The 24483-nt window shown below is 42.1% G+C and overlaps 1 protein-coding gene across 1 annotated transcript in view; it reads left to right on the top strand.

Moving 5' to 3' along the window:
• UBASH3B (ubiquitin associated and SH3 domain containing B) overlaps positions 1-24483 on the top strand; it is a 147426-nt gene that overhangs the window by 112942 nt on the left and 10001 nt on the right. The window contains exons 6-13 of the mRNA XM_073603212.1: positions 5450-5658; positions 7491-7623; positions 12514-12634; positions 17477-17599; positions 18496-18588; positions 20963-21107; positions 22983-23089; positions 23497-23606. Of these exons, the coding sequence (XP_073459313.1) occupies positions 5450-5658; positions 7491-7623; positions 12514-12634; positions 17477-17599; positions 18496-18588; positions 20963-21107; positions 22983-23089; positions 23497-23606 (1041 nt within the window). The remainder of the gene's footprint in view (positions 1-5449; positions 5659-7490; positions 7624-12513; positions 12635-17476; positions 17600-18495; positions 18589-20962; positions 21108-22982; positions 23090-23496; positions 23607-24483) is intronic.

The raw sequence follows: 24483 nt of genomic DNA, 5'->3' as shown, positions 1-24483 counted from the left end.
GGTTGGGCTTGGCCCCTTACTTCCAGTGAAGGGAACTCTTAAGGTGTCAGCATACCAAGTCATTTTGGACAATTTCATGCTCCCAACTTTGTGTTCCAACATGACTGTGCACAAAACAAGGTCCATAAAGACACGGATGAGCGAGTTTGGCCTGCACAGAGTCCTGACCTCAATCTGATAGAAGACCTTTGGGATGAAACTCCAAGCCAGGCCTTTTTGTCCAACATCAGTGCCTGACCTCACAAACGTGCTTCTGGAAGAATAGTCAAACTTTCCCATGGACACACTCCTAAACCTTGTGGACAGCCTTCCCAGAGGAGTTAAAGCTGTTATAGCTGCAAAGGATGGGCCAACTCAATGTTGAACTCTACAGACTAAGACTGGGATGCCATTAAAGTTCATGTGTGTGTAAAGGCAGGCGTCCCAATACTTTTGGTAATATAGTGTATTTTTCAGTATTGATGGTGCCTTTCCAGATGTGCAAGCTGCCCATTCAATATACACTAATGCTCCCCCATACCATCAGAGATACAGGCCCTTTTTAGTCTGAAAGACGCGGCCCATGGTTGCCAAAGAAAATGTAAAATTTTGATTTGTCTGACCACAGAACAGTTTTTCACTTTGCAACAGACCATTTTATATAAGCTTTGGCCCAGAGAAGACAGTGGTGTTCCTGTTCAGGTGTGGCTTCTTCTTTCAGTGATAGAGCTTTACCTTGCATTTTTGGATGGCACAGCGAACTGTGTTCACAGACAGTGATTTTTGGAAGTTTTCCTGAGCCTGTGCAGTGATGTCCATCACACAATCATGTCCGCTTTCAATGCAATGCCATCTGAGGGCCCTGAAGATCGCAGCATCCAATAATGCATTTCGGCGTTGTCCCTTATGCATAGAAATTTCTCCAGATTCTCTGAATCGTTTGATGATATTGGCGTCAGTTCACTAAAGGTTACCACATTCCATATGGAGGTCATATGACCCATTTTTTGTAAATTATTATACCCATTGCACACTTTCCTGGATAAGGTTTTTAGGAGTAGCGGGTGCTGCAACAACAAGCAGCTGGAACTGGAAACATCGCAAATCAAATGTACATATCCGCCAGCACACCACGGATCGTCAATTACATCCAAAACGTTATTAAAGAATGATCACATCACAGAAGACATAGTGCAACGTTTCAGAACTGTGCAGGACCCCTTCGTGACAGAGGTCCTGCGCGGTTCCGAAACATTGCACTATATCTTCTGTGATGTGATCATTCTTTAATAAAGTTGTGGATGTAATTGACGATCCGTGGTGTGCTGACATGTATGTACATTTGATCCAGGTTTTGGAAATATCTCATAAGATAATAAAAGTGTAAATTCATCAAAGTAAAATATCAAATGTGAGATCGCTACCGCAAAAAAAAAAGATAAATCATTAAAGTCAATTTGCTAAGCGCTGGTTCACACCAGTGCGATTTGTCATGCGATTTGACAGTTCAAAATCGCATGACAAGTCGCACCCCATTTTCAGCAATGGAACCGCTCAAATCGTTGCAACTTAAGTCGTCGCATTTTTGAAAAAAGGTTCCTGCATTACTTTTTTTGCGATTTCATTTTGTGACTTGCATTAACTTCTGTTAAATGAAGTCGCACACCGTAGTGAAATCAGAGGTCCAAATAGTACTGGCTTTGAAATCACACTGAAATAGGTCTTGAGAAAGGCAGGTGGCAGCAGGAGGCCTGGATAAGGGCGTGGAGGAATATCAGGACTCTGTAGCTGCTGCCTGTTGATCTCGGGGTGTGCGGCTTTTCTTTGTATTCTTGATTCACTCCCCTAGATTTTCAAGATGAAATCTATTTTTTATAAAAGGCTGCATGCTTGGTGACGGTGATGTTCCTTAGTCTGGCTTTCCCGTAGGGATTGTGTTGTGCGCAATTTGGTTTGTACCATTTATAATGTTCTTGTTTTGTATTATCATATTCAATTATTTTGTAAATATGTTTTATTTATTTATTATGGTTTTATTGTATATAAGTTTTTGTTTGTAAGATTTTTTCAATAAACAAATTAACCAGGGCTAAAGAACACACACATTCGTTATTTATCCCCTGCCAGTAGGCAAGTCGGTATTTTTGCAAAGTATAACATAACAATGAGGGGAACTCTGCACTGACCAGTATGGAAGACCCCTGGGACCATCATCTCAGAATTCTGACTTTCAATCTGAGAATTCTGTAAAATATTTTTTTTTTTTAAACTCTGACTTTGAAATTCAGAAACCTGACTTTGAAACTCAGAATTCTGACTTTTAATCTCAGAATTCTTTAAAAAAAAAAAAAAAATTTTTTTCAAACTCAGAATTCTGTAAAAAAATATTTTTGTTTTCAAACTCAGAATTCACACTTTCATACTCAGAGTCCTGTCAAAAAAACCTTTTATGATGTCTGCAAACATTTTTTTTTTTCAAACTCTGAATTCTGTAAAAAAAAAAAATGTTATGATGGAGGGCTCTTCCATAGACCAGTACATGAAATGTACAAGGTATCGGTGTGAAAATGTTTTGCCCTGGGCTCAGGAATGAAAATAAATTGGAACATTTCATCAGAGGGCGATCATTCTGTGAATGAGAGCGTGCTAGAATGTTTTCACAGCTTCATAGTATTTCTGTGTGCATTTATTTCTTCCTCTGGCGCAGTGTTAAAATGTGAAAAAAAAAATTGTGAAAAAACAACACTAAAAGTAACACAAAATTTAAGTGTTGAACATGCAAAAGATAAATATTTAACACATTTGGTAAATAAAGCATGTTTATTTATTTATTTTTTAGTGAATTGACTACTTTTGACATGAATACCGCATGAGTCATTTTAACACAAAAATTCATGCAGTATTTATCTCTTGACCCCAAAAATGTACTGTAGATGATATATTTAAAATCTTAGCAATTTTACGTTGAACATTATTCTGAAATTGTTCCATTTCTAGACGCAGCTTTTCACAGGTTAATGAACCTCTGCCCATCTTTACTCTGACTCTCTATGATGCCCTTTTTATACCCAATCATGGTACTGACCTGTTGCCAATTCACCTAATTAGTAGCAAAATGTTCTTCCAGCCCTTTCTTGTTAGTACCACATACTTTGCCAGCTTTGTTGTCCTGTCCCAACTTTTTTGAGATGTGTTGCTGCCATCAATTTAAAAATGACCTTATTACATTTTCTCAGTTTAAACGTTGGATATGTTTTCTATTTTCTATTGTGAATAAAATATATGGGATTATGAGATTTGTAAACCATTGCATTCTGTTTTTATGTCGATTTGTGCACGGTGTCCCAACTTTTTTGGAATTGGGGTTGTTAATTGAGTCTAAATCCATTGGCACAAGTGATGGCTATTTGATCGTTTTGATCAAATTGCGCATCAATTATAAGATCATGAAATTGAACACATGTAGCCCCTATTGCAGCGGTTCTCAACCTGGGGGTCGCGACCCCCTGGGGGGTCGATTGCCCATTCTCCAGGGGGTCGCAAATGCTGGCCGAGACAGACCCGAAGTTACTGCCTGAGTCCGTCCGTCTCGGCCAGCGAGATGTCACTTCCTGGAGAGGAGGGACTACACGGAAGTGACGTTCCGTCGCCGCCATCTTGGTACTCTCGTCCGCAGTAAGGCTTAGACTTAGAAGTCGGCAAGCGGACATCTTTGTACACCCACCGAAATCCGCTTGCTGCGGACGAGTGTACCAAGAGGGAGGCAACGAAACTTGCTGAAGAAGAAGAACACCTGTGACTTCTGGTAAGTCAGACACACAGGAAAAGCTGACAAGACAACATTTTTTTTATTATGGAGATATATATATATATATATATATATATATATATATATATATATATATATATATCTCCATAATAAAAAAAATGTTGTCTTGTCAGCTTTTCCTGTGTGTCTGACTTACCAGAAATCACAGGTGTTCTTATATATATATACGTCGTATATATATATATATATATATATATATATATATATATATATATATACGTCCCAGTTGGTTCCTCAAAAGTAGTTATTCCGTGCCAGTGCTAGATACATGTTTGGAAGCTATACACTTTGTGTATCTAGCACTGGCACGGAATAACCACTTTTGAGGAATCAACCGCAACGTTTATATATAAATCAGTGGTGGGGGCGCAAACAAACTGAAACAATCAGAAAAAACCCCCATTAAAACGCTGCAACTGTGCCATCAAATGCAGCCACTGTGCCCATCAATTGTCGCCACTGTGCCAGCAAACGCCGCCACTGTGCCATCAAATGCAGCCATTGTGCCCATCAATTGTCGCCACTGTGCCAGCAAACGCCGCCACTGTGCCATCAAATGCAGCCACTGTGCCCATCAATTGTCGCCACTGTGCCAGCAAACGCTTCCACTGTGCCATCAAACGCAGGAACTGTGCCCTTTAATTGTTGCCACTGTGCCAAACGCAGCCACTGTGCCCATTAATTGTCGCCACTGTGCCAGCAAACGTCGCCACTGTACCCATCAATTGTCGCCACTATGCCATCAAACACAGCCACTGTGCCCAACAATTGTCGCCACTGTGCCAGCAAATGCCGCCACTGTGCCATCAAACGCAGCCACTGTGCCCTTTAATTGTTGCCACTGTGCCAAGGGCAGCCACTGTGCCCATCAATTGTCGCCACTGTGCCAGCAAACGTTGCCACTGTGCCAGCAAACGTTGCCACTGTGCCATCAAACGCAGCTACTGTGCCATCAAATGCAGCCACTGACCCCTTTAATTGTTGCCACTGTGCCAAACGCAGCCACTGTGCCCATAAATTGTCGCTATGGTGCCAGCAAACGTTGCCACCTGTGCCATCAAACGTAGCCACTGTGCCCTTTAATTGTTACCACTGTGCCAAACGCAGCCACTGTGCCAGCAAACGTCCCACTGTGCAGCCACTGTGCCCATCAATTGTTGCCACTGTGCCAGCAAAGGCCGCCACTGTGCCAGCAAACGCGACCAGCAAAAATAATTTTACTGTTAGGGGTCCCCACAACTTGGGAAATTTTATCAAGGGGTCACGGCACTAGGAAGGTTGAGAACCACTGCCCTATTGGATCTACCAACAACTCTATTGTATAGGTGGTGCCTGAACGGATACAAGCAGAATACATTGTCTTTGTAGGCCCTTACATGACATACAGTAGTTGTGATCAATCCAAAGCTGGCTATACACTATGCAATCTGATTTTACAATGACTGGTGCCATAACCGTGTAATAGGAGATTGTACAATCAGATTGTCGTGTGTGTGACCAACTGCACCTCCATGCCTACAAAAAGAGAATTACTAGTAAAAGTTGAGAAGTTCCAGAGTCACGTGACTATGGAGGTCCAGCACGGTCACCTAACACCCGATAAGTATGGTAATCTGTGTGTTATGTCTGTGTCCCCCTTAGACCCTGCAGGTCTTGTACCCCTATACACCGCAAAACGATGACGAGCTGGAGCTGGTACCCGGGGATTTCATCTTCATGTCACCGGTGGAGCAGACCAATACCAGTGAAGGTTGGCTGTACGGGTCATCGCTGGCTACTGGGTGCTCCGGCCTCCTTCCGGAAAACTACGTCACCAAAGCAGACGAGTGCGGCAGCTGGGTGTTTCATGGGTGAGTGTCCACATGGGGGCGCCCCTGAACCTGGTGGGACTTGGATGATGGATATGTGGGCAGAGCGCTGGACCCAAAGCAGGGGAGGATAGGGATAGAGATCCAAATTTTAGAGGCGGACAAAATATCCCTGCGAGTCCTCAGAAAAGTCCAATGATTGAAAGTCCAGGAAGTTTTTACCAAACACAAGGGTCAGAAGAGAAATCCAACGCGTTTCAGGAGCTCGAGACTTCCCCTGCAGAAAAAATAATAAAATACAGCATAAAAAGGAGATTTAACAAGGCGGTTTTTAGGATAGACTATTGCATAATGTAGATACAATGGGGGAGATTTACTAAAACTGGAGAGTGGAAAATCTGGCGCAGCTCTGCATAGCAGCCAATTGACTTCTAACTTCAGCTCTTTCTATTAGGCTTTGACAATAAAACATGATAGCGGATTGGTTTCTATACAGAGCTGCACCAAATTTTGCACGCTCCTGTTTTAGTAAATTAACCCCATTGTCATATAAAGATTGATTATCCTCCCCAGCCTGACTGTTACTGGCTCCGCCTCTTCCATTCATTGGATTCTAGTTCCTTCAATGGTAGAGGCTCAGCATCACTTGTGGGCGTTACCATCCAAATGCAGTCATCCTAGGAACGCCCTCTCCTCCAGTCCAGCGGCGGCCCGTCCATACCACCCGTCCCACCAGCCATGATCTGCCTGCATTGCATAGAGAAGTGCAGAGATCCGGTGATGACATCACTGGATATAAAATAAGATATGTCATGAAAAAGGAAAGGTTTTATTTAAAAATGCAATTGCCATGTTAATGAGGGGGAGGGGAGGACCCAGGGAAGGTAACATTAGATTGTAAGTTCAGCAGCAACTGATGGGGCTGCTCTGCTGTGCCGCAAATGCATAGCTCCCAACTGTCCCTGATTTGGAGCAATGTCCCTCTGTCCCTCATTCCTTCTCATTTGTCTCTCATTTTGGTCTGATCTATATAGATGTAAATAAAATGCACTTTCTATCTATAAAAAGTGTTTCCCAGTGCTAAACCTTTCATCTGATTTCTAAATTGCTGCATTTGTAAATTCCAAAAGCCAATATAAAGGAATATTAGTGGTTAAAAAAAGCACTTGTGGGTTTAATCAATCTTGTTTTTTTGTACAATTCTCCTTTAAGGGGGCGTGGCAAGGGGTGTGTCCTATGCCTGCATACTTTTTCTGATAGGTGTCCCTCATTCCCATCTCAAAAAGTTGGGAGGTATGCGAATGAATGAATTAAATGAACCTTTTTTTCTGAACCTGCAGTGATTTCTGTTCTTCATCCTGCGGCACAGGATAGTGGTTGGGTTCAGTCCCCACTTTATCTGCATGGAGTTTGTATCTTGTCAGTGTGCCTTTTCTCTAAGTTGTCTGGTCTCCTCCCACAAATTAAAAACATAAAGCTATAGCCTAATTGGCATGTGATGAACTATGTACCAAGCTTATATGACCGGTCCTAGGCCAAAGGAGGGGGACTCAGCTACTGAGGCGGTATTTGAATACTGCAAGAGAAACGGCCATATTGCTTTTTAGTGTGTCCAGAGGAATAGGAGGGACCCCAAGCCTATGGTATCCCATTCTAGCCCCATTTGTGCCATTCATTTACTCCTCTGCTCATCTTCATCTTATCTTTCAGCAACCATTACAGGCACTGCCACCACCTGCCTGATCTGAAGCTTCAGCTGGTGTGTACACGGCATGATTGGAATTTATAGAAGTGCCAGCAGTGCGCGATTGCCCATGTGTGAGCGTGTATATATGCATGTGTGTGCCTTGCTATAACAATGCCATCCCTTGCAGGTCGTACTCCCTCCTTAACACATCAGATGCCGCCTCTTATTCGCTCAGCGATGGGCTGCTGGATAGAAGAGTGCCGGATGACCAGGGCATGGTGGACACGGCCTCGCTCACCATTATCTGTCAGCCTATGCAGGTGAGTATTGCCATCCATCTGCCCAGCATGGGCTCTTCTGGAAGTGTAAACTTACTCGTGATCAGAAAATCAGATTTGTTGCTGGTGCGTGAGAGATAACTCAGCTCAGGGAGCGGTTTCTGTTGCTTAACTTTTATATGAGAGGAGGAGAATGTCTGCTCACCAATGTGTAAGGTAAACATGGCCACTGGGGGCAGGTTCTGACCTCTGTGAGTGATAGCATGAAAGCCTGTATCTTAAAGTGTTACTAAACCCACAACAGTAAAATCAGTCTGTATATGCAGTAAAGCATGCTTGTTATACTCACTGTGGAACCTAAGGGGTTAATCCTCCCCATTGTGTAAAAGGGCTGTTTAATCCTGTCTACTCTGATTCTACCCTTCTTCCACTGACTCACAATACATTTTCTGATAATACAGAGCCAGGGGACAGGCTGCACATGCTCAGTTAGCTGTGTATTGCCATTTATTTATTTTTTTCTTGGGAGGGTGCATGTGATCAGCACAGGCCAATCAGTACTGTCCAGACAGAGGGTCAGGGGTCCTGCATCCTGATAGGACAGTCAGTGGAGAATGAATACCCCTCCTACAAGCATTAACTGGACACTTGTAGAAGTCACAAGACTGCTATATACTGCTGATATTTTGCAGTTTATATTTGCTAAAATAATTGCATTTCCATGTTCTGTGTACTGTGGGAGACCAAATATAGTGAATGCAGGGTCCTGGGTTTAGCAACAGTTTAAGGAGTGTAGGTTAAATCAAAATGATTACGTCTAGGAGGGGATTGATTAAATCTAAAGGTGGGTTGAAAGTGGACCCCCCCCCCCTTTTAAGTTTCATTCTTTTTTTTTCAACCACTTACCGACCAGCCGCCCCAGTTATACGCAAGGTGTAGGTGTACATCGGGCTCGTACACTGTGATCTGTGCACGTGCGCTTCTTTTGGCTAGCGGGGGAGCCAATGAGCGTGAGTGCGCCGGCCACCCGCAATCGTTTCCCGCAGTAACAGAATGGGGATCGGCATGCGTAAACAAGGCCAATCTCCGTTCTGACGGTCGATAACACAGATCCTGTCTTTCTGCTAAGCATGTAATGTCACTGGTTCCCAAAAAAGTGTCAAAAATGTCCGATCTGTCCGTCCCAATGTCGCAGTCCCGCTAAAAATCGCTGATCACCGCCATTACTAGTTAAAAAAAAAGAAAAAAAATTATAAAAATGCCATAAATCTATCCCCTATTTTGTAGACAAGATAACTTTTGCGCAAACCAATCAATATACACTTATTGGGATTTCTTTTTTTACCAAACATATGTAGCAGAATACAAATTGGCCTAAATTGATGAATAAATTTGTTTTTTTTACTTTTTTTTTTTTTTTTTTGGAAATGTTTTATAGCAGAAAGTAAAAATTTAGTTTTTTTTTTTTTTTCCAAAATTGTCGCTCTTTTTTTGTTTTATAGTGTAAAAAAAAAAACGCAGAAGTGATCAAATACCTACAGAGAACTCTATTTGTGGGAAGGAAAAGGACATGAATTTTGTTTGGGTACAGCGTCGCACGACCGCGCAATTGTCAGTTAAAGCGACCCAGTGCCGTATCGCAAAAAATGGCCTGGTCATTAAAGGGGGTAAATCCTTCCGGGGCTGGAGTGGTTAATGGTGCATCCATCGTCATCCTCATCCTTTGTTCAGCCAGCTGAGTGTCAGATCTTTTGTCATATTTATCCTGTGTCAGCGATCTGTAGTGAGCAAAGGATGACGTGTACGACCTTCAGGGCATGCTGGCAATGGCGGCCCCCATATATCTGATCCGAGACGTGAACTTTAAGGGGCTTATTGTCTATTTGACAAACAAGCCATCCGTAGAACTCTGCACCGCCATTAAATATATGTGAAACCGGCGGATGATGATTTCACAGGTTCAGCATTAGCTGCGAACTGGAAGTGACCCCCTCCAGCACTTCTCCCACCCAGTTCTGCTTCTCATTTATCGTCATGAGAAAATGGAAAATATCAGCTTTTTCTGTGGCTTAACTGGCGGCACTGGTCGCCACGTCCCCCATAATGCTGGGTCCTGTTCCTATTCAGGGACTTGTGTCTTCTCTCTCGGTTTATGTCACATTGCAGTAGTTGGAATGTTTATAAATGTAACATGAAATTCTAGAGTGGATTGTTGTTACTCTGCGGAATCTGCTGGCCCTGCTCTGATTCTTGCCTGCTTGCTGCCACCTAGTGGCCCTTTTTTTTTTTTTTTTTTTTGTGTTGCAGCATACCAGATATTAAAGGCCAACTCCAGGCAAAACTTTGTTTTATTAGTGTTGGATGGACCTCTTATTGCGGTTTCCCCATTTTGGAGATTCCCGTATTTGTTATTCTGGTGACCACATGGCAAGCAAGAGAAAATCTCCCCAAAGGGGATGCAGATGAAAATGCAAAAAAAAAAAAAAACAATGCACATATGTAATATGTGAAACAATTGTAAGATTAGGTGATTCCCAGTCTGACTTGTTGTTTTATGAATGATGGAACCATATACAGTTGTGCTCATAAGTTTACATACCCTGGCAGAATTTATGATTTCTTGTCCATTTTTCAGAGAATATGATAACAGAAAAACATTTTTTTTCACTCGTGGTTAGTGATTGGCTGAAGCCACTTATTATCAATCAACTGTGTTTACTCTTTTTAAATCATAATGACAACAGAATCTACCCCAATGACCCTGATCAAAAGTTTACATACCCTGGTGATTTTAGCCTGATAACATGCACACTATTTGACACAAAGGGGTTTGAATGGCTCTTAGGCCCCTTTTACACTGGGGCGGGGGCGTCGGCGGTAAAGCGGTGCTATATTTAGCGCCGCTTTATCGTCGTTTTAGCGGCGCTATTCGGCCGCTAGCGGGGCGGTTTTAACCCCCGCTAGCAGCCGAAAAAGGGTTAAAACCACCCGCAAAGCACCGCTGCAGCAGTGATATGCCGGTGGTATAGCCGTGCTGCCCCATTGATTTTAATGGGCAGGAGCGGGTTAGGAGCGGTGTATACACCGCTCCTTCACCACTCCACAGATGCTGCTAGCAGGACTTTTTTCTGCGTCCTGCCAGCGCACCGCTCCAGTGTGAAAGCCCTCGGGGCTTTCACATTGGAGAGATTGCAGCGGCTGTTTCAGGGCGCTTTGCAGGCACTATTTTTAGCGCTGTAGCGCCTGCAAAGCGCCCCAGTGTGAAAAGGGTCTTAAAGGTAACCATCCTCACCTGTGATCTGTTTGCTTGTAATTGGTGTGCATGTATAAAATGTCAATGCGCTTCTGGACTCCTGGCAGACCCTTGCATCTTTCATCCAGTGCTGCACTGACGTTTCTGGATTCTGAGTCATGGGGAAAGCAAAAGAATTGTCAAAGGATCTGCAGGAAAAGGTAGTTGAACTGTATAAAACAGGAAAGGGATATAAAGAGATATCCAAGGAATTGAGAATGCCAATCAGCAGTGTTCAAACTCGAATCAAGAAGTGGAAAATATGACATCACTGACTGCTGTTCACTAGAATATCCCTTAAACAGTGCAAGTTTAGGAGATATTCATTTAACTTACAGTTAAGCTACAGTTAAAGGGGTTGTAAACCCTCCTGTTTTTTCACCTTAATGCATCCTATGCATTAAGGTGAAAAAAACTTCAGGCAGTGACCGGCCCCCCAGCCCCCCGTTTTACTTACCTGAGCCCCTTCATTCCCTCGGCAGAGACACGCTCTCCCTCTCTCCACGAGGTCCCGGCTCTTGATTGAATAGATTGATAGCAGTGCAGCCATTGGCTCCCGCTGCTGTCAATCAAATCCAATGACGCGGGCGCTGGGGGGCAGGGCCGAGTCCGGCATTCGTGTCTATGGACCCAAATGCTGGACTCTGGAGCGCGCTCGCATGGTAACCCCCTTTGGAGAGCGCTTCTCCTAGGGGATTATCTGATGAGCGGAGGAGCCGCGAACGCCGCCGGGGGACCCCAGAAGAGGATGATCGGGCCACTCTGTGCAAAACGAGCTGCACAGTGGAGGTAGGTATGATATGTTTGTTATCTTAAAAAAATAAAACACAAAGGTTTAGTGTCACTTTAAGCTTTATTATAAGCTTACCTGTAGGTAAAAATAACCGTAGAGTTTACTACCACTTTAAGGGAAATCACATTTTCTTAGCAAGGAAGGCTATATGCCTAGAGTCAGTTTAAAGTACAGGTATACCCAGTCACTTAAATCTACAGTTTTTTATTTAAATCATGATCCTGCCATGAAGGTCCTTTTTTAGGCACTTCCTATTGTGGGGTGACAACACTCTGTCCCTGTATCCCAAATGTGCTCCTGTGTTGTCACCCTATTTAATCGACTTCAATGGGGAACTACAAACGACTGTTAGTGTTTGCTTTGTTTCCTAACTTCTTGTTGCCGGCCACTGGGCCTGTCACAAATACACATCACTGTGTTAGGCGCAATCAGGTGCCCCCAGCACTGTGACCGCACTGTCGCTGACAGTGGCCCAAATTAACCCCTTACCTTTGCAGGTTCTCTTTAGGAGTTGGAAACACTTGGGCTGCCTGACCCTCTGATCACTGTGATTGCCCAAGAAGGGGGCTGATCCTTTCCGGTTCCTGATCTTCACTCTGTGACCAGAAGCTGTCAATGACAGTGCGGTCACAGATCGCCCTCAACTATGTAAGGCCAATCACAGGGCTCGCATGATCAACCCGAAAAGGGCTAGCAGTAAGGGGTTAATTTGAATAAAGTAGGTAGGAAGCAATAATAATGTGCCAGAGATGGATTTCTCCTTTCATGTTGTAACAGCCATTTTTGTTGGCACATTACTAGAAGATGTATTAATTACATTATGGCTTCTTCTTGGTTCCTTCCTCAGCCGTTGCGGATTAACTCACATGTGGGCCCTAAGAAGCGCTGTCTTTTTGTGTGCCGCCATGGCGAGCGGATGGACGTGGTGTTCGGAAAATATTGGCTGTCGCAGTGCTTTGATGCGAAAGGTGGGTAAATATGCTACAATTAAAAGGGTGAGGCTTAAGGAGCCACCCTAAACTTTGTGTATGACAGGCTGTCTCAGGGTTCACAGGCAGAAGTAAGAACCTGGCAGAGCAATAAAGCCTGCAGAGCTAATTAAAAAAGAAAAGTAAATAAATATCTATTATACCTGTGTGTGTGTGTGTGTGTGTGTGTGTGTGTGTGTGTGTCTATCTATCTATCTATCTATCTATCTATCTATCTATCTATCTATCTATCTATCTATCTATCTATCTATCTATCTATCTATATTACATTGCCTTGAAAAAGTATTCATACTGCTTGACATTTTCCACATTTCGTCATGTTACAACCAAAAATGTAAATAAATGTATTTTATTGGGATTTTATGTGATAGACCAACACAAAGTGGCACATAATTGTGAAGTGGAAGGAAAATGATAAATGGTTTTCAATTTTTTTTTACAAATAAATATGTGAAAAGTGTGGGGTACATTTGTATTCAGCCCCACTGAGTCAATACTTTGTAGAACCACCTTTCACTGTAATTACAGCTGCAAGTCTTTTTTGGGGATGTCTCTACCAACATTTCACATCTACAGAGTGACATTTTTGCCCATTCTTCTTTGCAAAATAGCTCAAGCTCTGTCAGATTGGATGGAAAGCGTCTGTGAACAGCAATTTTCAAGTTTTGCCACAAATTTTCCATTAGATTTAGGTCTGGACTTTGACTAGGCCATTCTAACACATGAATATGCTTTGATCTAAACCATTCCATTGTAGCTCTGGCTGTATGTTTAGGGTCTTTGTCCTGCTGGAAGGTGAACCTCCACCCCAGTCTCAAGTCTTTTGCAGACTCTAAAGCCCCATACACACTATCAGATTTTCTGCTGAGTTTTTCCTTCAGGTTTACCAAAACCATGTAGTGCAAGGGCCTGCCTGATTGCATACACATTGAAACTCCTACTCAAACTCCTTTGACCTCATATTATATGGTTTTGGTAAATCTGAAGGAAAAACTCAGCAGAAAATCTGATAGTGTATATGGTGCTTAATAGGTTTTCTTCTAAGATTGCCCTGTATTTGGCTCCATTCATCTTCCCATCAACTCTGACCAGCTTTCCTGTCCCTGCTGAAGAAAAGCATCCCCACATGATGCTACCACCACCATGTTTCACGGTGATATGCGGTGATATGCAGTGTTAGTTTTTCCACCACACATAGCGTTTTGCTTTTAGGCCAAAAAGTTCAATTTTGGTCTCATCTGACCAGAGCACTTTCTTCCACATGTTTGCTGTGTCCCACACATGCCTTCTCGCAAACTGCAAACAAGACTTTTTTTATGGATTTCCTTCAACAATGGCTTTCTTCTTGCCACTCTTCCATACAGGCCAGATTTGTGGAGTGCACAACTAATAGTTGTCCTGTGGACAGATTCTCCCCCCTGAGCTGTGGATCTCTGCAGCTCCTCCAGAGTTATCATGGGCCTCTTGGTTTCTTCTCTGATTAATGCTCTCCTTGCCCGGCCTGTCAGTTTAGGTGGACGGCCATGTCTTGGTAGGTTTGCAGTTGTGCCATACTCTTTCCATTTTCGGATGATGGATTGAACAGTGCTCTGTGAGATGTTCAAAGCTTGGGATATTTTTTATAACCTAACCCTGCTTTAAACATCTCCACAACTTTATCCCTGACCCGTTTGGTGTGTTCCTTGGCCTTCATGATGCTGTTTGGTCACTAAGGTTCTCTAACAAACCTCTGAGGGCTTAATAGAACAGCTGTATTTATACTAAGATTAAATTACACACAGGTGGACTCTATTTACTAATTAGGTGACTTCTGAAGGCAAACGGTTCCACTAGATTTTAGTTAGGGGTATCAGAGTAAAGGGGGCTGAATACAAATGCATGCCACACTTTTCACATATTTATTTGTAAAAAAAAAAATGTGAAAAACATTTATAATTTTCCTTCCACTTCACAATTATGCGCCATTTTGTGTTGGTCTATCAAGTAAAATCCCAATAAATTACATTTACGTTTTGGTTGTAACATGACAAAATGTGGAAAAAATTCAAGGGGTATGAATACTTTTTCAAGGCACTGTACATATCTTTGAACAGAAAAAAGGGGAAAGAAACTGCGCATAGGTGAAATAAAACAATGTGAAATATAAAGCTGCAATTCCTTTATGTAACGCAAACAGTAGAGATCAGAATTGGAAAAAACGGAATCGCGCTAGAAGGGACTAGTAACCATGCATATGATCACCAGTCCACAAACATAATCCATATGTGAATAAACACAGTGTGATAAAATAAAACACAATTAAAAAAAGCATAAAGCAGATAAGCAATTAGTAATCAATCAAATGTGCATTAGTGATTTGCAACAGTAAAGGCAAAAATTTGTGTGTATATAGTTCATGTAAATCACCCAAGTGAAAACATCAAAATAATCTGGATATCCTGCTGTATGAAATAAACGTGCTTGATCCACCACCATGAATAAGGACTGGCCGCTTACCAGAGATTCATAACCCCCCACTACAGAGGGTCAAATGAAGCTTGTTTATATCTAGTGATTCGGATTACAATCCATGGATAAGAAGCCTTGCAATGGGATGAGACTTCAAAGACCTTGGTGCCGTGATGGAAATAATCACGCTTTCTCAATATGGCAGTCCTTGACTCATTCTGCTCATTATGAGGGGCTCCCACCATTCCTGTGCTGTGCTGAGGAGGAAGTGATCCATTGATTGTGATCCGGATCACTATATATATAAACAAGCTTCATTTGACCCTCTGTAGTGGGGGGTCATGAATCTCTGGTAAGCGGCCAGTCCTTATTCATGGTGGTGGATCAAGCACGTTTACTTCATACAGCAGGATATCCAGATTATTTTGATGTGTGTGATAAAATAAAACACAATTTAAAAAAAAACATAAAGCAGATAAGCAATTAGTAATCCATCAAATGTGCATTAGTGATTTGCAACAGTAAAGGCAAAAATTTGTGTGCATATAGTTCATATAAATCACCCAAGTGAAAACATCAAAATAATCTGGATATCCTGCTGTATGAAGTAAACGTGCTTGATCCACCACCATGAATAAGGACTGGCCGCTTACGAGAGATTCATGACCCCCCACTACAGAGGGTCAAATGAAGCTTGTTTATATATAGTGATCCGAATCACAATTAATGGATCACTTCCTCCTCAGCACAGCACAGGAATGGTGGGAGCCCCTCATAATGAGCAGAATGAGTCAAGGACTGCCATATTGAGAAAGCGTGATTATTTCCATCACGGCACCAAGGTCTTTGAAGTCTCATCCCATTGCAAGGCTTCTTATCCATGGATTGTGATCCGAATCACTATATATAAACAAGCTTCATTTGACCCTCTGTAGTGGGGGGTTATGAATCTCTGGTAAGCGGCCAGTCCTTATTCATGGTGGTGGATCAAGCACGTTTGTTTCATACAGCAGGATATCCAGATTATTTTGATGTTTTCACTTGGGTGATTTATATGAACTATATGCACACACATTTTTGCCTTTACTGTTGCAAATCACTAATGCACATTTGATGGATTACTAATTGCTTATCTGCTTTATGTTTTTTTTAATTGTGTTTTATTTTATCACACTGTGTTTATTCACATATGGAATATGTTTGTGGACTGGTGATCAAATGCATGGTTACTAGTCCCTTCTAGCGCAATTCCGTTTTTTCCAATACATATCTTTGAAGGATAGTGTGTGCAACAATAGGAGGGTGTATTTGTGTCTCGGACTCACTGCCCGCAGGGGAAGAGAACTCACACAGCCTGGTCGATGCAGCAAATATTAACATAGCAATGTCCATAGAGAACGGCCACACCGGACCGGAACACTGAACCAGACAAAGCGTAGGCCATGCACTGGACACCTCCAGCATAGGAGGTGGCTGGAAGGCAGACCGAAAACCAGGCCCAACACAGGAAGACTACTGATGGTGCACAGCAACAATCCCTGCGCTGCCCATTCCTCCACAGGAGCCTGACCCTATGCTACTCCGACTGTCCTGTCCCTAAACTGCCCACACATTGAATGTGTGCCACCCCTAAGGGGACAGTGCTATTTATAAGCACTGCCCACCTCAAAGATAGCTGCCAGGTCAACCAGGGCAGTAGTGTCCAATCAGACAGCTGCTTCCCTAAAGAGACCTACAGAGGCCAAGAAAGGGCCTGTTTCCCACTTGTCCTCTGCTGTCTCAGCATGGCGGTCACCGGATAGCACCACCCTTGCAGGGAGGCTGCACTGCACCTCTCTACAAGGGTATTGCACTGTAAGTCCTTATTCACATTGGTACTGTCAAACCTGCATTTATATGCATTTAGTGGACAAGCAGTCTGCGTTCTAGAGATTCTACCTTGAGTGCATGCTGCCTTAAAACCTCTAGGTGTTTCATAGAGTTTGACAGGGTGTCAGCAGTGGGGCTGTGCCCGCCACCCTGACCTAAACGTCCAGTGTGCATGGGGTCTAAGAAGCATGGATTGCTCAAAACTGTGACATTGCAACATTGTATATTAAATCTTTGACATTTGAAAAACCATGACCCTGTTGCACCAATATAAAACACCCCTTAAATAATCCATATAGTTCTCTTGGGAGCTTATATTATAGGATTATATATATGTATGTTATATTTATGTATATCTAAAGATAGATGGAGATATACAGTATAGAGCAAAAATGAATAGGCTTTTGGAGTAGCAGGCTTGGATGGTCCAAAAAGGTTGGCATATCCATGATTCCAGTGATGAGAATTATCCTTTTTGTACATAATTCTCTTTGGTCTCTATAGGCCGCTATGTGCGAACCAACCTGAACATGCCGCAGAGTTTACCGCAAAGGAGCGGCGGCTATCGGGATTTTGAGAAGGACGCTCCCATCACAGTGTTCGGGTGCACGCAAGCCAAGCTGGTCGGTGAGTTGTCTGTGAGAGGAACAAGACTTTTCTTGTGAGAGGAACAAGATATTTTCTGGGAATTTTTTTTTTTTTTAAAGAACGAGTATTTCTGTACCAGAAAAAATGTAAGTTATTTCCTGGTATGTAATTTAAGATGCCCGCACTTGTGTCTTCTCTTCTAAAATAGTTTCTACATTCTTCTCAGCTGTCCTGTTCCCTCCTGGCATTGCTCAGTGTTGTCTCCAATTCTTCCTTTCACCCTCCAGAATCTAGATCCTGTCCTATACTTTTTTCCTATAAGCATTTATTACTCCTTTACACATTTTGTTGCTTGTACCAACAGAAATCCCTACTTAGGATTCTGCCTTTCGGTGTGCGATATAAAATATATACTTTTATAGGAGATTTGCCTATGGGTTTATGTATCTTAATTGCACTGATTTGTAAATGTTGACCATTGAAGATATTGTGGGGTTGATTTACGAAAGGCAAATAGACTGTGCACTTTGCAAAGTGCAGTTGTACTCTGCAAGTGCAGTTGCTCCAGAGCTTAGTAAATGAGGTAAAGCTTCACTTTGCAAAGAGTACCCAATCGCGTGCAAGGAAAATAAAGAAAACCACATTTTTGCTTGTACATGATTGGATGATGGAAGTCAGCAGAGCTTCTGCTCATTTACTAAGCTCTGGAGCAACTGCTCTTGCAAAGTGCACAGTCTATTTGCCTTTAGTAATTCAACCCCTTGTGTGTTTGAATTCAGCAGATGGAAATTATCAGTGCCTACCTGCCTTGTTCTATATAAAGTCTGCAGGACCTGGCACGGTTTTAGGTGTCAATGGAGCCATGATAGCAATGTAGTCATAGAGGAGCTGGATTGGAGGAGGTCAGGGTGACGTTGAATATTTGTGTTTTGCAGGTCAGGCCTTGCTTGAGAGTAACACAACCGTAGATTTCATATATTGCTCCCCGTCCTTGCGTTGCGTACAGACGGCACACAACATACTGAAAGGTGAGTTGATGTCCTACGTTGCCTCTCTTATTTCATGGCCATGGATTTCAGCCCTAAATATTTGGTTGTCTTATTCTCCCCTTCTTATTGCTAATCTAAAGAGTGTCAGATGCAGCAAGCATTTACAGAGCATATAACTAGTTTTAGGCAACCATTCTATAAAGAACCCTTCAGATCTATTCTAGTAGTGACTAGAGCTGGGCCTGGTCAAAGGGTGGGCAGAAGAAGCAGCTGCCTTGATTTCAATAGGCTGTCCTACATGTGGCAAAGTAGCTCATAGGACATTATGGTGTATTGCCGTTTGCATGTTTTTTTACTATGCGTTTTGCTGCATTTGTCACTGGTTTCTTCACGTGGCAAAATGTATGTTTGCTTCTGTGTTTGAGGTGCCATTAACAATGAATGGCACCTAAAGTGTGACTAGTTCATTTTAGGTGTATAAAGGAGGCCATACACTATACAATCTGATTGTACCATCTCTGTAGATTTATCAAAGCTATATAGGAGGAGGACATGCCTATCTATCCAATCAGGCAGGACCTTGCACTACATAGTTGATGGTAGATCTAAAAGAGATTGTACAATCAGATTGTATGGTGAGCTTTACAAACCTCCAGGACACACTTCTGTTTTCAACTACAACTCTCCTCCACATAGGCTGTTATCTGATCGCTCAGCTCATGCACACTCTGCCAAATGAAAGATCTATGCAGGATGAAGGTAAGGTAGAAAAAAAATTGATGAATTGGTGTACTTAGTGAGAATGGTGATCGCTGATTGCATTGGAAAAGCATGAGCCTGCAGAGGTGGTTGGAAGCAATCTCTTGGAGGAGGTGCAGAGGTCAGCTGGTGAACTACTTCCTTGTACTGGCCCTGTCCTGAACACCAAATTCAGGACGGCTAATAGAGGAGTTTTCAACAGGACACTGAGGCTGCGGTAAGGCCTGGTCTATGACAAATAGAAAGCCTTTTCTTTAAGCCCGGTTCACACTGAGGCAGCGCGACTTGCAGCGTGACTGCCTCAGGCGACCTGGACAAGACAGGGGCGGCGACTTGCAAAACGACTTCTATATAGTCGCCTCAAGTCGCCCCCAAAGTAGTACAGGAACCTTTTTCTAAGTCGGAGCGACTTGTGGCTAAGTCGCCTGACAAGTTGTCCTAGTGTGAACCGACCCTTATGTTAAGAGGTACATTGATTGTATATTGGTACATAGAAAAGCTGGAACTGAACTTAGTCTTTAACTTAGTCTTTTCATACCCACTATTGACTATGATTGGTTGGTATGGAGAGGGGAGCCTGTTCTCACCTGTCAAGTGGGTAAAACCTTGTGAGCTGCCAAACTACTCTCCTAAAGTGAAAATAAAAAAAAAAATAAAAATAAAAAATAATAAAAATTAAAAAACAGCTGCCAACACTTCCAACACTTCCCCAGATGTGACAATGCAAACTGATCTATCAAATGTGCGGCGTTTAAATAGCTATACAACTAATAATAATACAAAGGTAGTTAATAAATGTCCAAAAACCATAATAATATAATATAATAAAGTGCTTGTGCTCTGTGTATTGAACAAAGATCATTAATAATGTAGTATTCTGTGATACAAGCGAAAAGTGCCCCAAAAAAAAAAAAAAAAATATATAAGTGCACGTGCTCCGTGTATTGCACAAAAATCCTTAATGATAATATTTCAAAAATCCATTATGAAAACATAAAACGTGATCATGGTGATGATATCTTCATGCAGTGTGCGCACACCCTCCACCAGATGTACCCTCACCTTGAGGGCTTTATGTAAAAGCCTGTGATAAATATTATTATCAATTTGAAAATATCTTCCTGTGTTTCCTGTGGTGGCTAATTTTGGCTTAAACGCTGATACGAGGATCATTCCTTCCTCCTGATTAAAGTGCAGATCAAAAGCCACTGCTTCCTCCTGGCTATCAGCAGTCTCCTCATATATAACACATGTGGAAAACAATAGAAGCTTGCAATAGTGTGATAACGTTTAAAATAGGTTTATTGCAACTTAAAATCCACATAGATTTATACTCACATTTTGCATAATAAAAACACGCCTTGGTATGCTTATAGACAAAGGGGTGATAACATCACCTGGAGACTGAATCTGCAGCCCCGGATCCCGGCGTTCACCCTGTCCTAAGCCTGTGCTGCAAGAGTCCTTGCTTACTTCCTCGTCAGCCGATCGAGCTCTTCTCACCTGTCTTCAACGGGTGCCTTAGACTCCAGTAACACACTGTGGTGAACACTAGGGGGCACTGTGGGGGTCTGTCATTATATCATGTCACATTGTTACTTGTCAGTTCAGTATGGAATAATACAGTTTTTTGTCTGCTCTGAATTTTTTTCAGGCCTCAAGCAAGAGAGTAAAGGAAAAATCCGGGTGGAACCGGGCTTATTTGAGTGGACAAAGTGGGTGTCCGGTACCTCGCTACCCGCTTGGCTCTCACCCACTGAAATGGCAGCTGCCAATCTAAGTGTGGACACAACGTACAGGTAATTTCTGCGTCTAGAAACATAACATGTCTGTTTCTGAATTCCTTCCTTGCTACTACCTTTTCTTGGGTTGTTACCAACATGTGGTGAACGTTTCATGTCAATAGCACCTTCTAGAAATATATTTACCTAGAAAAATGGGGACGTGTTCAATACTTATTTTACCCGCTGTGTGTATGTTTATGTGTGTGTGTGTGTGTATGTGTATATATATATATATATATATATTTGTATATATATATATATATATATATATATAGTAAATATTTTATTATATCTTTCATGTGACAACACTGAAGAAATGACACTTTACTACAATGTAAAGTAGTGAGTGTACAGCTTGTATAACAGTGTAAATTTGCTGCCCCTCAAAATAACTCAACACACAGCCATTAATGTCTAAACCGCTGGCAACAAAAGTGAGTACACTCCTAAGTGAAAAATTCCAAATTGGGCCCAATTAGCAATTTTCCCTCCCCGGTGTCATGTGACTCGTTAGTGTTACAAGGTCTCAGGTGTGAATGAGGAGCAGGTGTGTTAAATTTGGTGTTATCGCTCTCACTCTCATACTGGTCACTGGAAGTTCAACATGGCACCTCATGGCAAAGAACTCTATGAGGATCTGGAAAATAATAATTTTTGCTCTACTTAAAGATGGCCTAGGCTATAAGAAGATTGCCAAGACCCTGAAACTGAGCTGCAGCATGGTGGCCAACACCATACAGCGGTTTAACAGGACAGGTTCCACTCAGAACAGGCCTCGCCATGGTCAACCAAAGAAGTTGAGTGCATGTGCTCAGCGTCATATCCAGAGGTTGTCTTTGGGAAATAGACGTATGAGTGCTGCCAGCATTGCTGGAGAGGTTGAAGGGGTGGAGGGTCAGCCTGTCAGTGCTCAGACCATACGCTGCACACTGCATCAAATTGGTCTGCATGGCTGTCATCCCAGAAGGAAGCCTCTTCTAAAGATGATGCACAAGAAGCCCGCAAATAGTTTGCTGAAGCAGACTAAGGACATGGATTACTGTAACCATGTCCTGTGGTCTGATGAGACCAAGATAAACTTATTTGGTTCAGATGGTGTCAAGTGTGTGTGGCGGCAACCAGGTGAGGAGTACAAAGACAAGTGTGTCTTGCCTACAGTCAAGCATGGTGGTGGGAGTGTCATGGTCTGGGGCTGCATGAGTGCTGCCGGCACTGGGGAGCTACAGTTCATTGAGGGAACCATGAATGCCAACATGTACTGTGACATACTGAAGCAGAGCATGAGCCCCTCCCTTCAGAGACTGGGCCGCACCTCTAAGACGACCACTGTCTTGCTAAAAAAGCTGAGGGTAAAGGTGATGAACTGGTCAAGCATGTCTCCAGACCTGTGGGGCATCTTCAAACAGAAGGTGGAAGAGCGCAAGGTCTCTAACATCCACCAGCTCCGTGATATCATCATGGAGGAGGGGAATAGGACTCCAGTGGCAACCTGTGAAGCTCTGGTGAACTTCATGCCCAAGAGGGTTAAGGCAGTGCTGGAAAATAATGGTGGCCACACAAAATATTGACACTTTGGGCCCAATTTGGACATTTTCACTCACAAAAGTGTACTCACTTTTGTTGCCAGTGGTTTAGACAATAATGGCTGTGTGTTGAGTTATTTTGAGGGGACAGCAAATTTACACTGTTATACAAGCTGTACACTCACTACTTTATATTGTAGCAAAGTGTCATTTCTTCAGTGTTACATGAAAAGATATAATAAAATATTTACAAAAATGTGAGAGGTGTACTCACTTTTGTGAGATACTGTATGTATTTGAGGTTCAATAAACTTTAAATGCCTGGCTTTCCCTTTAAACATTGCTATCTCCTCTGTTTTTCCTGCAGACCTCACATACCGATCAGCAAGCTGGTGGTATCCGAGACATACGACACATACATGAGTCGGAGTTTCCAGGTGACAAAGGACATCCTCAGCGAGTGTAAGGGTAAAGGTGAGTCCCTGTGTGTACAATGTAGTAAAAACCTTTTCCGACAGGAGGCTCAGGAAGAGACGCTTCTAGTTTTTCCTCCTGAAACCTGCTGCCGAGCTGTGAAGAACTGAGGAGCAGAAAGAATGACCCCAAAGACAAATCCTCATTTTTTCAAATCTTCCACATGTTACTTTTTAATTTTTTCCCCCTATTTATTTATTTAATGGAAATGTTGTTTTTCCGAAGTTACATGCCATTATGCTATGTGAGCAGTGCTGTGCGGAGTTCTTCTTTAGGAAATAAAAGGGATGGGGTAATTCTGTTGCGCATAGAACTGATTTAATTTTCCCGATTTGTAATGAATTGCCTGTTAATTTTCTGTCTGCTGAGAGATCTGTATGTCACCCCTTCTTTCCTCCTTCCGCCAGGAAATAACATCCTGATAGTAGCCCATGCCTCATCCCTGGAAGCCTGCACCCGCCAATTACAGGGTCTTACCCCTCAAAACTCCAAGGATTTTGTACAGGTTGTCAGAAAGGTAAATAAGAATATATCTGAAAGTGAACTGTCTGTGTTGCCTGTGGTAAGCACATTTCAGCAGCTGAGAACCGATTGGTCACTGTGGTCCTGCCTTTCTATTTTTCTTACCTCTTTGCTGTAGAATTGAACTTATTTTTCTTGCACAGTGAGGCTAAGTAAGGATCCCATATGTGTCTAAAATCAATTTTTCCAATATTGTGAGAAGTTTTAATTATGTTTCAGTTTCTTCATATTTATTTAACAATAAAAAAAAATGGGCAAGTTGTATAAATTTGGCTTATTTTTTTATGCCATGTTGGTGCCCAGACCAAATTTTGCAGCGTCACTTTGAGTCAGTCAAACGTAATAATATATCTAGGACTGATATGGCCATCTAAATAATTTTTTGCTTAAAGCATATGTAGCTTTTATTTGGTACACGGTTTTAGTAAATACCTTGTTTAGATGATATTATTGTTATTTTTATAGGCTAAAAATGTTTTAGATTTTTTTTCTATTTTCAGCAAATAATAATAATAAGTCAAAGCATATTTAAATTAAAACAATTTTAACTTTTTTGATTTTATTATTTGCTAAAATCATCAAGTGAAATACGTCAAACCCTTTTTCATTTTTTTATTTTTTATTTATTATTGAGAAAATACTTTATTTAAATTATTTTACTCTATTATTATTATTATGTTTCTTTTGCAAATGTTTTTCCTCTGTGCACAGCAAGTTCACAGGAAACATTTGCACTGGCATTGGTGACTGTGACTGATAGCTGTTTAGTTATCTGTGAATGAATGCTTCACAATCAATGATCAGACTTACAACTAGGAGAATACAGCACTGAGCACTCCTAGCTATCAGTGACATTCTGTCTGCATGGTGAA

The sequence above is a fragment of the Aquarana catesbeiana genome, linkage group LG10 (assembly GCF_042186555.1).
Source record: "Aquarana catesbeiana isolate 2022-GZ linkage group LG10, ASM4218655v1, whole genome shotgun sequence".
Classification (NCBI taxonomy): Eukaryota; Metazoa; Chordata; class Amphibia; order Anura; family Ranidae; genus Aquarana; species Aquarana catesbeiana.
This window is presented reverse-complemented; position numbering and strand designations above follow the sequence as displayed.